General features: G+C 36.3%; 2 protein-coding genes across 2 annotated transcripts in view; one reads left to right on the forward strand and one right to left on the reverse strand.

Annotated features, from left to right (window-relative positions):
* The window catches only part of LOC134815976 (uncharacterized), a 578562-nt gene that overhangs the window by 319705 nt on the left and 244823 nt on the right, over positions 1-14034 (reverse strand). The window lies entirely within an intron of this gene.
* LOC134814694 (switch-associated protein 70-like) lies at positions 3053-8628 on the forward strand. The gene is made up of 7 exons (XM_063822874.1): positions 3053-3086; positions 3267-3427; positions 5836-5981; positions 6178-6319; positions 6826-6966; positions 7624-7743; positions 8268-8628. Exons 1-7 carry the CDS (start codon positions 3053-3055, stop codon positions 8346-8348), a joined length of 825 nt encoding a protein of 274 aa, XP_063678944.1. The 3' UTR covers positions 8349-8628.

Genomic DNA, 14034 nt, shown 5'->3' on the forward strand with positions numbered 1-14034 from the left:
ATAAAAGATAAACGTTATTAATTTCATGCATTTCTCCCTAATCTGAATCAGGAATAAACAACAAAATTAAACTTGTTGTAGTGTACTGGTACATCTTTATTAAAATCACAACTATGTTTTACATTTATAGAAAAAATAAGTTTGGATTGTTTGTTAACATAACGTTTTGTAAACACTCGACAACTTACAAAAGGAACCGCTCAACGCTTACGAATGCATAAGAATTATAATGACCATTGCAGACCACGCAGTGCAATGTGCAGTGGCGTAACGTTGCTTGCTGGCGCCCCCTCCCCCCCCCGCTGAAAAAGCGCCCCCCTTTAATTGGCGCCCCTCCCTAAAAGTGAACAAATTAGATGATTTTAGAGGATACAACCCGACACCGGTAAAATCTCTAAAAATGTGTGTTTCTAGAGCAAAACGCGCAGTTTTGCTAGTATAGTACCGTAGTTAAGTTTTTCGTAATTTTGGTGCCCCCCTAAGATTGCCCCCTCCCGCACAGCGGGGTCGGCGGGGCCCTTCGTTACGCCACTGGCAATGTTCATCAGCAAAGACCAAACCGCTAAATAAATTAAATGAGGAGATATACTTTAATTAATGCTATTTATTAAAATTACTTGTATACTATATCAAGAGAACGAGAGAAGTGGAAAATACGTTACTTCCTTTGTAATTCATAACTGACATGATATCCTGGCTCCTCAAGACTCACGGAGAGTTAAACTATATTTGAACTGTCTCTAAAATAACAGTGAGCCCGATCATTGCCTACCAGTTCGTAATGTTTCCACTAGCCAGCCAAAATTTACCAAACATCATTAAACCTTTAATATTTTAAGTGGAGTGATTAATAAAAATAAAATCATCGTGCTATCCCTAGATTCTGCTTGCTAAATACTGTGAATATCAAAATTATCTTACTCTAAAACAAAATTATGTTCGATCACACAACAGAACCTTCCTTTTCCTTTCTTTTTATACTATCTTCTTCTTTATTGATATTCTTCGCAGGGAGAATGTGTCTTACAAAAAATAAAAAAGTTATGTACTTGTAGAATGTAGACGAGATCAATTTTTGTGACCATGTCGGTTTCAGACGAGTTTATTTTTACTAACGGGTGTATACTGTTCAGTGGCTCAGTGGATCCACTTTCAATCACAACCACCAGTCTCTGATTGTCCATTGTTATTGTTAATGGACTTATCCGCCTCGGGCTAACATTTCGTGAAGAATCAAGAAAGCGGGCTAAAATTTCGAGAAGAAAGTGGCGCTCGCTACTTCGAAGAAATTTAGACGAGTAACATCCGTCAAATCTTTGAGCAATCTGGCTGACATTTTCCAATATTCCTCTTGAATTTATAATTAAATTTCTGAATAGGTGAGAGCAGCGCCAACACAGCTGCACAAGCTGTAAACTTGGTATAAGCACTTATCCGTATTCCGAAAAATACTTTCCGTGTTACATATGATGATAATCGTGTCGTTCAAGATCTGTATTGCGGTATTTACATAATCGTGTCGTATGGCCAGAAAGAGAATTCTATTAAGTTTGGAGCAAATTCAAACAAAATGTCAGTTTGGCATTTTTCCAACTCTTACTAAATCGATGCACGATTCGATAATTATTACATCACGCACTGATCACTACCAGCTTAGGATCTACTATTAACACGTAACAGCATTATTTTAAGTTACTTTGAAGTTTTTTGCGAGACATGTATACAGGAGCTTCTTTACAAAGTGTTTCTATAAAGTTTTTCTAAATGGTAAAACGTAAGCTATTTACGAATCATGTTTCGGCCTAGATCAGAAGCCACTAGTCACTACCGGTCGGAGATTCAGAGAATCAGTCAAGTCTGGAAATCTTCCGGATTTCATAATTTTAAGCAGATTGCTCTGAAATTTAGATATTCAAATTTACTTTCGGCCATGTATTTCTGTTTTTGTTTAGCTGTTACCACTAACAAAACCATATGTGATGACCGAGAAAATCAACAATAAAAAGATTAAATTACGTCCAAGGTCCAGGTTAGAGACTAAAGTAGGTACATTGTACAAAGTCTTTTGCACCGTGTAACTGTAACCTGATTCCCTAACGTTGGCTTGTCCAGTTATCACATATCTTTAAGGGCCAATCTCCGCCCGCGGGAGTACCTACACGGACACATCCTCTCAGCACTTTTTAGGGTTTGTGGAGACGATATCTGCAGTAATTTCATTTGTTAGGACTTTACTGTATACCGTATATGTCTAGGTAATTCACATTCAATTTTGTTCTGTGTGTGCTAATTAGTAAGTTGAGGTGGTTTTGTTTTGCATAATCGTATTTAAATTTTTAGTTTGATTAGAACCTACTATTTTTAGTGCCGGCGATATTTCTAAAAATGGCAAATTGCTGAAAACGGCTGAAGATAAAGTTGAACCATGCCAAAAACAAATGATGGAGTAGTTTGTTGTTTATTGCCGATAACAAGTTACCACATTCAAGCTCGGAAGTGAACTCATGAGTGACTGGAACTTGGAAGGTTGAAGTGTGATTTGATTCAATTCAAAATTAATCTTGGGCTGGCAGCTGTGCAGCATTTGTTTGGACGACGAGCCGAAAATCAAATTAGGCTTAAATTTAATAATGTAAAGCCATAGAAAATCAGAGGTAGGTATCTGTTTACAGTTTACTATCTGTTTACAGTTTACACTGATATCCACATAGTTTACTCAGATATCTACATAGTTTACAAAATATGAGCTGCATTTAAGCTGTTTGATAGAGCATACTCGTGGGAAATGTATACCATTTGTGTATGGACGTGTATACCTGGAAATCAGATTAAAACGCGGAGCGTGTAATTGAAAATAGCTCCGCAGCTCTAGGTACGCTATAGCAAAAGTAGGATGTTGATTGTGCGACAGCTTTAAAGCTTTGAAGTCGTAACCACATCTTCATCAGTATTGCTATATCATCACGTTTAAATCTTTTATTTCTCGGCTTTTAGTTTTAAATATTTTCTATTTTTCTGAAGTCTTATGAGAGAACCTTTTTCCAATGGCAAAATGAGTAGAAACCCAAATGAGTACAACTGTCAAAGTAAGAAAAGGCCAGAATATGACGTGCAAAGTGTTTTCCTTCGTTTGCTTGTTAATTTTTACTTTGTTGCTGTTAGTGTTTACTTGTCCTCATCAAAAGTAAAAACTTAAACCAAATGCCCGAAAAACTGAATTTCTACCAGACCTGATTCTTTTGTCTCTTTCTCTCACCTCACATCAGCTCTGGGAGCGGAGATACTGACGAAGACAATAGACCATGAAGAGCACGAGAGAATACGAGCAATAGAGGAGGCGATAGAGAGGACGAGGGTTGCAGGAGTGGAATCTAAGGAGATAGCTCTGGAGAAGTTAGCTAGGAAGTGCGCCAAGGCACAGAAACAGGTGAGTTTAATTTCATGGAGTAAGTTAGTACTTATAGCATGAATTAGAAGTATTTATAACATAGAATAGGGTCAGTCGGCATGACCTAGAAAGAGATCAATACTATCACTCGGGAACGTGGTTATGACCTAGAAAGATATTAATACTATCACTCGGTAACGTGGTTATGACCTAGAAAGATATCAATACTATCACTCGGGAACGTGGTTATGACCTAGAAAGAGATCAATACTATCACTCGGTAACGTGGTTATGACCTAGAAAGATACCAATACTATCACTCGGGAACGTGGTTGTGACCTAGAAAGAGATCAATACTATCACTCGGTAACGTGGTTATGACCTAGAAAGATATCAATACTATCACTCGGGAACGTGGTTGTGACCTAGAAAGAGATCAATACTATCACTCGGTAACGTGGTTATGACCTAGAAAGATATCAATACTATCACTCGGGAACGTGGTTATGACCTAGAAAGATATCAATACTATCACTCGGGAACGTGGTTGTGACCTAGAAAGATATCAATACTATCACTCGGGAACGTGGTTGTGACCTAGAAAGATATCAATACTATCATTCGGGAACGTGGTTATGACCTAGAAAGATATCAATACTATCACTCGGGAACGTGGTTGTGACCTAGAAAGATATCAATACTATCACTCGGTAACGTGGTTATGACCTAGAAAGATATCAATACTATCACTCGGGAACGTGGTTATGACCTAGAAAGATATCAATACTATCATTCGGGAACGTGGTTATGACCTAGAAAGATATCAATACTATCACTCGGGAACGTGGTTGTGACCTAGAAAGAGATCAATACTATCACTCGGTAACGTGGTTATGACCTAGAAAGATATCAATACTATCACTCGGGAACGTGGTTATGACCTAGAAAGATATCAATACTATCACTCGGGAACGTGGTTATTTATACATGCAGGGCTGCAATCGCACAGCTGACGAGAGGGACTTTCAATCAACCGAGAAAAGTTCAAAAAGACTGAATACACACAGAATAAAATTCCAAGAAATCCGTGACGAAAAGTAGTCCTTCTGTTGCGCTAAAGTAGCTCAAAGATTATGGCAGCTGTACCGTGAAACATGCCTTACCTTAATCGGTAATATTATGGGGGGTATAATTTGGTCCTCTTCGGGCCAAAGAACCATATTTATATCAGTCCATATTCTTACCCCCCATAATATTACCGACTAAGGTATGTTACATAAAGAGATATTATGCAGGATTATGCAATGCCCAGTCTGATCGGGGACTCCTAAAATGTTCTAGTTGATGTGGCCTCCAGATATTATTCCAAAAACAAAAAGATATCAATACTATCACTCGGGAACGTGGTTGTGATCTAGAAAGATATCGATACTATCACTCGGGAACGTGGTTGTGACCTAGAAAGATATCAATACTATCACTCGGGAACGTGGTTGTGATCTAGAAAGATATCAATACTATCACTCGGGAACGTGGTTGTGACCTAGAAAGAGATCAATACTATCACTCGGTAACGTGGTTATGACCTAGAAAGATATCAATACTATCACTCGGCAACGTGGTTATTTATACATGCAGGGCTGCAATCGCACAGCTGACGAGAGCACAACCAACAGGCACTGAAAGGGTATTTAACATACGGGCGAACAATATCATATGCATAAATTATGTAATTGGTATAATTTATATATGTATGACTATATTCAGCCATTTGTGACGAGAATAATAATGTTAACCACGAGCTTGTAAAGTACACGGTTCACACAATTGTCCTGCAAATTACTGAATTTAATCATAAATCAAGAAAAGATATAAAAAGGTTTGTATCTTTTGTTTTCATGATTAAATAGTACATTTTCTACTTCCCTTGATCAGAATTCTCATGTCATAACTTATGCTCCCTTATCAAATTAAGATGAGAAGTACTTACAGTACTTACAGTACTTAGCTTAAAGTACTTGTACATAATTTGTAAATGTACGTATATTAAGGTCACGTGACTACTGACTAATTATAAATTATAAAGTATAAATTATAAATTATAAATTATAAATTATAAATTATAAATTATAAATTATAAATTATAAATTATAAATTATAAATTATAAATTATAAATTATAAATTATAAATTATAAATTATAAATTATAAATTATAAATTATAAATTATAAATTATAAATTATAAATTATAAATTATAAATTATAAATTATAAATTATAAATTATAAATTATAAATTATAAATTATAAATTATAAATTATAAATTATAAATTATAAATTAGGAATTAGAAACTAGAGACTATGAATTAGAAACAAATTAGACTATGACGTGACTATGACGTCACTAGAACGGCATGATACATACTTCTCATTCCTAACCTCCACCAGGCGTTGGAGGATCTACAAGGACGGTGTGACCTGGTCCTGGAGGAGGCAGTCGAGAAGAACACAGGGGAGTGGGAGGAGAAGCTGGACACTGCCGTCAAGTTTGAAAAGGATTACAGTGACCGCAGGCTGGCGGAGAACCTTGCTAGGTACCACCTAGATAAATTTTTCAGTTTATTTTGTGTCCTCAGGATAAGAATTATCAGTGATTAGTTGATGATCAATTAATCAGTTACTGTGTTCAGTAGTTATACTTGCTGGTAGCGATTCGAGCAGCATTTTCGTGTCCCAACAACTCCCATCTTTCACTCATTTTATCAGAATAAGTCAACAATACCCTTGCAGGGTAGCTAAAGGTGCGGCAGAAGACCTAGAAAAAGCAGTTGTAGTAGCTAGGGTCGAAGAGAAAGAAGAAGCAAAACAACAGTTGGAAGACTTGAGAGTGATAAAAGAGAAGGAACGCGAGGAAGCTATCGTCAAACTTAAAGTAGGTATTTCGTTGAATCAGAAGCTATCAATATAAGAATAATGAATATCTATGATATTACTGAGAAGAAGAATATATACTTTGTCGCGTTACTGAGAATTCTGACAGCAAGGGAAGGTGGGTTTTAATCTAAATATGGTAATACAGATAAAACAGCCAGCATATTCTCTTTAATAAATTTCTTCTGACAACTGAACCCACTTTTATTGGAAATATTTGTATATTTTAATGGTTATTTCAGAGTTATCAAGCTAACGATATCGTAGTTTAATCTAAGAATTTACTGATAGTTGCTATTTGACTAGGGGGAATAACAAACAGCGCTTAATATAAGATCCCTTCAGTCTTGACTGATAGTTGCTATTTGACTAGGGGGAACAACAAACAGCGCGTAATCTAAGATCCCTTCAGTCTTGACTGATAGTTGCTATTTGACTAGGGGGAACAACAAACAGCGCTCAATCTAAGATTCCTTCAGTCTTGACTGATAGTTGCTATTTGACTAGGGGGAACAACAAACAGCGCTGGCGGAGCTGGAGAGTAGACTCAAGGTGGAGAAGGACAGGGAGGTGAGCGCTGCTATCGCTAGAACAGAACAGGACTCTCTCGACAGACTCACCAAAGTTAAAATAGACCATGATAACGAGGTATTTAAATTTTATTTAACACCATTTTATTGATTTTAAGCTTCGCGATTTGGGCTGCAATTGTGCAATTGTGCAATTTGTTGCATATCGAGAAAATCTGCTAGAAAGCCGTGAAATGTGCCATATTTTGGGCCATTTTCTACTCGTGTCAATGTCGGGTTTCCAGAGACAAAATCAAATAGCAGACAATCCTTTAAAAATCATGCTTACTAGCAGCCATGGGGATAACTGTACCGATATTTTTTTACAGTTGACAAGCCACTCTTGGGTGGTATATGGTTTTTGAAAGTTGCACACCGATAATTTATATGATGATTTATAACAGTATAAAAATGGAAAATAAACTACCACAATCACCAGATAACAAATCCAGATAGCGTAGAATAATGTATCCAACAAATGTACCACAGATCTTGTAGTACAAGGCAGCTGTAGCCACAGAGCAGGAACTATAATGAAGACTGTACTAAAGACCTAACTTAACACTTGACCCTAATAAATTGACCCTAATCTTACTTTAATCCTACCCTAATCCTACTTTGCCCCAGATCTCGAAGTACAAGGCAGCAGTAGCCACAGAGCAGGAATTATAATGAAAACTGTACTAGAAACATAACTTGACCCTAATTAATTGACCCTAATCCTACTTTGCCCCAGATCTCGAAGTACAAGGCAGCTGTAGCCACAGAGCAGGAACACACGGAGGAAGTGAAGTTACAGCTGGAACAGGAAACCCACAACAGGGTCCTGGCAGAGGACAAACTCAAGGACGTTAAGGTATTGTTGCTAGGTTACATTTAGTAGGTTACAGTTAGTTGCTAGGTTTAGTAGGAGGGTACAGTTCGTTGTTAGGTAACATTTAGTTTTAATTCGCAAGGTAACAATTATTTGCCAAGCAGCAGTGATAGTCGTAGGTTATGGTTAGTTGCTAGGAAACAATTTTCGGCAACGTTACGTTAGTAAGTGGACCCTTTGAGCAATTCCGCCAAAAAACAAAACATGATGGGTGTCTCTCGTCTGATTTACGTCTTTAATCTACATGCATTTCCCCACGTTTACGTAGCTCAAGCTGTATTCCCAGTGTCCACAAGATAAAGTTAGCAGGACCTTGCTTTGTATACCCAGCTTGCAAGATATATTTACGTTTTTTACCCTTGAATTACTACAGCTTTATTTACTACAGCTTTATTTACGGGAGTCAGGATTGACCTGTGTTATAAATATTTGGGATGGATTTAAATGGGTTCAGCTATAAATTCATATAACTTAGTGATGATATGGAATACAACCTTATTTTTCAGGAGGAGTTCAGATATTTCATCAACTCGTTACCGGGTCATGAGAACAGTTGCTACAACGCCGAGTACATGATTGCCAGATGAGCTACACTCAATTACCAAATAATCTAAAATTGATCGCTGATTTTGTAGATGAGAGTTCATTTTAACCATTGATGTAGACACTGAGAAAGGGTTTTTCGTACAATTTTCTGGAGCTTGTTCCTTGTCAGAGTGTCAGTTCGAAAATGAATTTTAAATGGCGATAAAGCAACATTTGGTAGTTTTATCATTAAATCTCTGGTTAAAGTCATGGTGTGAGTATTCGATGCTTTTACTGTGAAAAGAGACGAAGGATAAATAAAGATCATTCACAATTCAGTTATTTTGCGTTTAATTGCTTTCAGCAATACTCATAAGTTATTTGATTATAGATCGAAAATTTTGATGCCAGAGCATCGAGTAAATTAAAGATAAGATTGAATTTTAGGTTTTTTATTACACGCATCCAACCTTGTTCAGAAATGAGAAATTGAATTAAAATTTTCCGGTTGCACCATAAATCGTTATTTAAATCATAACTTTATACTTTATAGAAACTTGAAATGAAATCTTTAATCGTCTGTGGAATGAACACGCTAAATATACGAACCCTTATCAGATTGCAGAAATAAAAAAAGTAAAAATAAATAACAACGCAGAGGACAGTGGATTACAACGAAATTTTTTATTTTTGTTCGGATTCCTTTGCTCAGTTAAGACAATTGCATTATTAAAAGTAACTCTCGATACGATCGTAATCGTATTGAGTAAGTGACTTACTAATTACTTCAAAAATAAAAGATAAACGTTATTAATTTCATGCATTTCTCCCTAATCAGGAATAAACAACAAAATTAAACTTGTTGTAGTGTACTGGTACATCTTTATTAAAATCACAACTATGTTTTACATTTAAAAAAATAAGTTTGGATTGTTTGTTAACATATCGTTTTGTAAACACTCGACAACTTACAAAAGGAACCGCTCAACGCTTACGAATGCATAAGAATTATAATGACCATTGCACTAGACCACGCAGTGCAATGTGCAGTGGCGTAACGTTGCTTGCTGGCGCCCCCTCCCCCCGCTGAAAAAGCGCCCCCCTTTAATTGGCGACCCTCCCTAAAATTGAACAAATTAGATGATTTTAGAGGATACAACCCGACACCGGTAAAATCTCTAAAAATGTGTGTTTCTAGAGCAAAACGCGCAGTTTTGCTAGTACCGTAGTTAAGTTTTTCGTAATTTTGGTGCCCCCCTAAGATTGCCCCCTCCCGCACAGCGGGGTCGGTTGGGCCCTTCGTTACGCCACTGGCAATGTTCATCAGCAAAGACCAAACCGCTAAATAAATTAAATGAGGAGATATACTTTAATTAATGCTATTTATTAAAATTACTTGTATACTATATCAAGAGAACGAGAGAAGTGGAAAATACGTAACTTCCTTTGTAATTCATAACTGACATGATATCGTAGCTCCTCAAGACTCACGTAGAGTTAAAGTATATTTGAATTGTCTCTTAAGTAACAGTGAACCCGATCAATGCCTACCAGATCTTCATGTTTCCACTAGCCAGCCAAAATTTACCAAACATCATTAAACCTTTAATATTTTAAGTGGAGTGATTAATAAAAATAAAATCATGTTGCTATCCCTAGATTCTGCTTGCTAAATACTGTGAATTTTGAAATTATCTTACTCTAAAACAAAATTATGTTCGATCACACAACAGAACCTTCCTTTTTCTTTCTTTTTATACTATCTTCTTCTTTATTGATATTCTTCGTAAGGGGATCAATGTGTCTTACAAAAAATAAAAGAAGTTATGTACTTGTATAAGATGAGATCAATTTTTGTGACCATGTCTGTTTCACTTTTACTTTTAGACGAGTTTATTTTTACTAACAGGTGTAACTGTATATACTGTTCAGTGGCTCAGTGGATCCACTTTCAATCACAACCTGAACCATCAGTCTCTGATAGTGATTATCCATAATTAATGAACTAACCCGGCCTCGGGCTAACATTTCGAAAAGAAAACGGCGCTCGCTACTTCGAAGAAATTTAGACGAGTAACACCCGACAAATCTGAGGAATCTGGCTGACATTTTCCATTATTGATATTCCTCTTGAATTTATAATCAATTTTCTCAATAGATGAGAGCAGCGCCAACACAGCTGCACAAGCTGTAAACTTGGTAGCACTTATTCGTATTCCGAAAAATACTTTCCGTGTTACATTCGATAATGATCGTGTCGTTCAAGATCTGTATTGCGGTATTTACATAATCGTGTCGTATGGCCAGAAAGAGAATTTTATTAAGTTTGGAGCAAATTCAAAGAAACAAAACGTCAGTTTGGCATTTTTCCAACTCTTACTAAATCGATGCACGATTCGATAATTATTACATCACGCACTGATCACTACCAGCTTAGGATCTACTATTAACACGTAACAGTATATTTTTTAGTTACTTTGAAGTTGTTTGCGAGACATGTATACAGGAGCTTCTTTACAAAGTGTTTCTATAAAGTTTTTCTACAAAGTAAAATGTAAGCTATTTACGAATCATGGATTATAAGCCACTACCGGTCGGAGATTAATCAGAGAATCAGTCAAGTCTGGAAATCTTCTGGATTTTATAATTTTAAGCAGATTGCTCTGAAATTAAGATATTTAAATTTACTTTCAGCCATGTATTTCTGTCTTTGTTTAGCTGTTACCAAACTGATTTATTAACAAAACCATATGTGTAATGTGATGGCCGAGAAAATGAACAATAAAAAGATTGAATTACGTCCAAGGTCCAGGTTAGAGACAGAGTAGGTACAGAGTCTTTCACACCGTGTAACTGTAACCTGATCCCCTAACGTTGGCTTGTCCAGTTATCACATATCTTTAAGGGCCAATCTCCGCCCGCGGGAGTACCTACACGGACACATCCTCTCAGCACTTTTTAGGGTTTGTGGAGACGATATCTGTAGTAATTTCATCTGTTAGGACTTTACTGTATCGGTTTACTTCTAGGTAATTCACATTTAATTTTGTTCTGTGTGTGCTAATTAGTAAGTTGAGGTGGTTTTGTTTCGCATAATCGTATTTCAATTTTTAGTTTGATTTGAACCTGCTATTTTATGTGCCGGCGATATTTTTAAAAATGGCATATTGCTGAAAACGGCTGATGATAAAGTTGAACCATGCCGATAACAAGTTACCACCCGCTCGGAAGTGAACTCATGAGTGACTGGAACTTGGAAGGTTGAAGTGTGATTGCAATTCAAAATTAAACTTGGGCTGGCAGCTGTGCAGCATTTGTTTGGACGACGAGCCGAAAATCAAATTAGGCTTAAATTTAATAATATAAAGCCATAGAAAATCAGAGGTATCTGTTTACAGTTTACACTGAAATCTACATAGTTAACAAAATATGAGCTGTCTTAAATAATATGTTAAGAGTAATCCTTTCTGTATTCTCTAATAAACACGAGGAATCACTTTACGTTGCGTTAGTACAGTTCTCTTGGAAAATAAATGAGTTTGGTTATGAATATCGGTAATATAGTTCACAGCCTTTAAGCTGTTTGATATAGATATAAAATCAATGGTATCTGTTTACAGTTTACACTGATATCCACATAGTTTACTCAGATATCTACATAGTTTACAAAATATGAGCTGCATTTAAGCTGTTTGATAGATCATACTCTTGGGAAATGTATACCATTTGTGTATGGACGTGTATACCTGGAAATCAGATTAAAACGCGGAGCGTGTAATTGAAAATAGCTCCGCAGCTCTAGGTACGCTATAGCAAAAGTAGGATGTTGATTGTGCGACAGCTTTAAAGCTTTTAGGTCGTAATCACATCTTCATCAGTATTGCTATATCACGTTTGTTTAAATCTTCTATTTCTCGGCTTTTAGTTTTAAATATTTTCTATTTTCTGAAGTCTTATGAGGGAACCTTTTTTCGATGGCAAAATGAGTAGAAACCCAAATGAGTACCCCTGTCAAAGTAAGAAAAGGCCAGAATATGACGTGCAAAGTGTTTTCTTTCGTTTGCTTGTTAATTTTTACTTTGTTGCTGTTAGTGTTTACTTGTCCTCATCAAAAGTAAAAACTTAAGCCAAATGCCCGAAAAACTGAATTTCTACCAGACCTGATTCGTGACGGACTGAATCTTTGGAGGACAAAACCCCTAACTAACTCCTCATTGGAGCCCTCAGCCCTTGGAGGAGACCTGTGCAGACTGCAGATCATTGACTAGACTATACAACTTTGAGAACTGAATCCCTAAAAACTTTCCCATGTTCAATGTACATTCACACAACTTCACCTCATGTAATCTATTCAAGAATTTACCACGTGTAGCTTCATCATCATCGTGTTAATACATTTATAGTGTACCTTTTGGCTTTTAATAATTAGGTCCGTTTCTAATTCTAATATAAATAGCTTTACGATTGAGCTAATCGACAGATTTGATTTCATTGTAAACATTTAATTTTGCACCCATGTTCGGTTTTATCATACTTTCAGTAACATCTAAAATCTAAATGCCTCTGGTAAATATGTTCTATTTAAATTACGAGAGAGCGTGCACAACTTTACAAAATAGTTAATTATTTCGCTTTTGTGTCGTTTTGTGTTCTGTATTACTATTACGCTTCTGTGTGTCTACACTCACTCCATCTTATTTTACTAGTTTGCGCAGTTAGGTGGACTGCTGACACACGAATCACATGTTCAACCCCTAACGTATTCGTACCCTACCGTCCAAAGATGGGAATACCTTTTTTAATTTATTTCAAATCCCGTAAGTGCGTACAATTACAGAATTATATTACACACCACATAAATTATGACATGTAAAAGGTATTCTGTTCAAGACAGCCCGCGAGCGTTTTCTTCCGATTTTAGAACACTGCAGACTGTAGCCCCCCCCTCTTCATTTGTTTTGGGGCTTTATATATCTGAACTTTTACGATTTTCATATTAATAAGCTTAAAACTGACAGTGTGATGACAACTGGGCTAGTCCAAGGCTCCGCTGTCAAATTTCACTGTTACCAACCTGGATAAACTGGATAGTGGATAAACTTAACATTTCAGTCCCTCACTATTATAAGTCATTCGGTCCGGTCATTCAGTAATTCATTAAGTGGCTGGTAGGAAGCTAATAGCGCTATGAATATACCTGTACAGCGGGGTCTCCAGTTAAATATTGTCAGATGTCTGCTTTTTATATTTATTAGCCATATTCTTTAGAATAATACAACTTTCTTCTTCAGAATAATACAAATTACTTTGAAGGACTTCTTTTGCAATATTATAACGACATCATATTCAATTATATGCTCCCATGATTCCTCGCCCTCTTAACACTTTACACACCTCCTTAACCAAAAACTTAGAACTTTAAAACCGTATTTATCGCCTCTTAACACTGTATTAGAGGAGAACAAAAAACTGTTAGCTCCTAATATAGCTTCTTCACAAAATGAGAAACCACAACACCATTCATTCTACACAGGTGTTGAACATAAAAGGAGGTCCCTTCCATCCCAGCCTCGAGATATTAGCCATCTGTTCAACTTCGTTTATTTCCAACTTGTATCCAATGTTTCATTTACTTGCAATAAATTCTGACTAATGCTTTCAATACTTCAATCATCACTATGTACGATTGTTTTGCAAAGCATTTTCCTTTTTTTAAAAACTAAATTAAATAATCTTCAAGATTGCCCA

This window comes from Bolinopsis microptera, chromosome 5 (genome assembly GCF_026151205.1).
Source record: "Bolinopsis microptera isolate Bmic1 chromosome 5, MBARI_Bmic_1.0, whole genome shotgun sequence".
Lineage (NCBI taxonomy): Eukaryota > Metazoa > Ctenophora > Tentaculata > Lobata > Bolinopsidae > Bolinopsis > Bolinopsis microptera.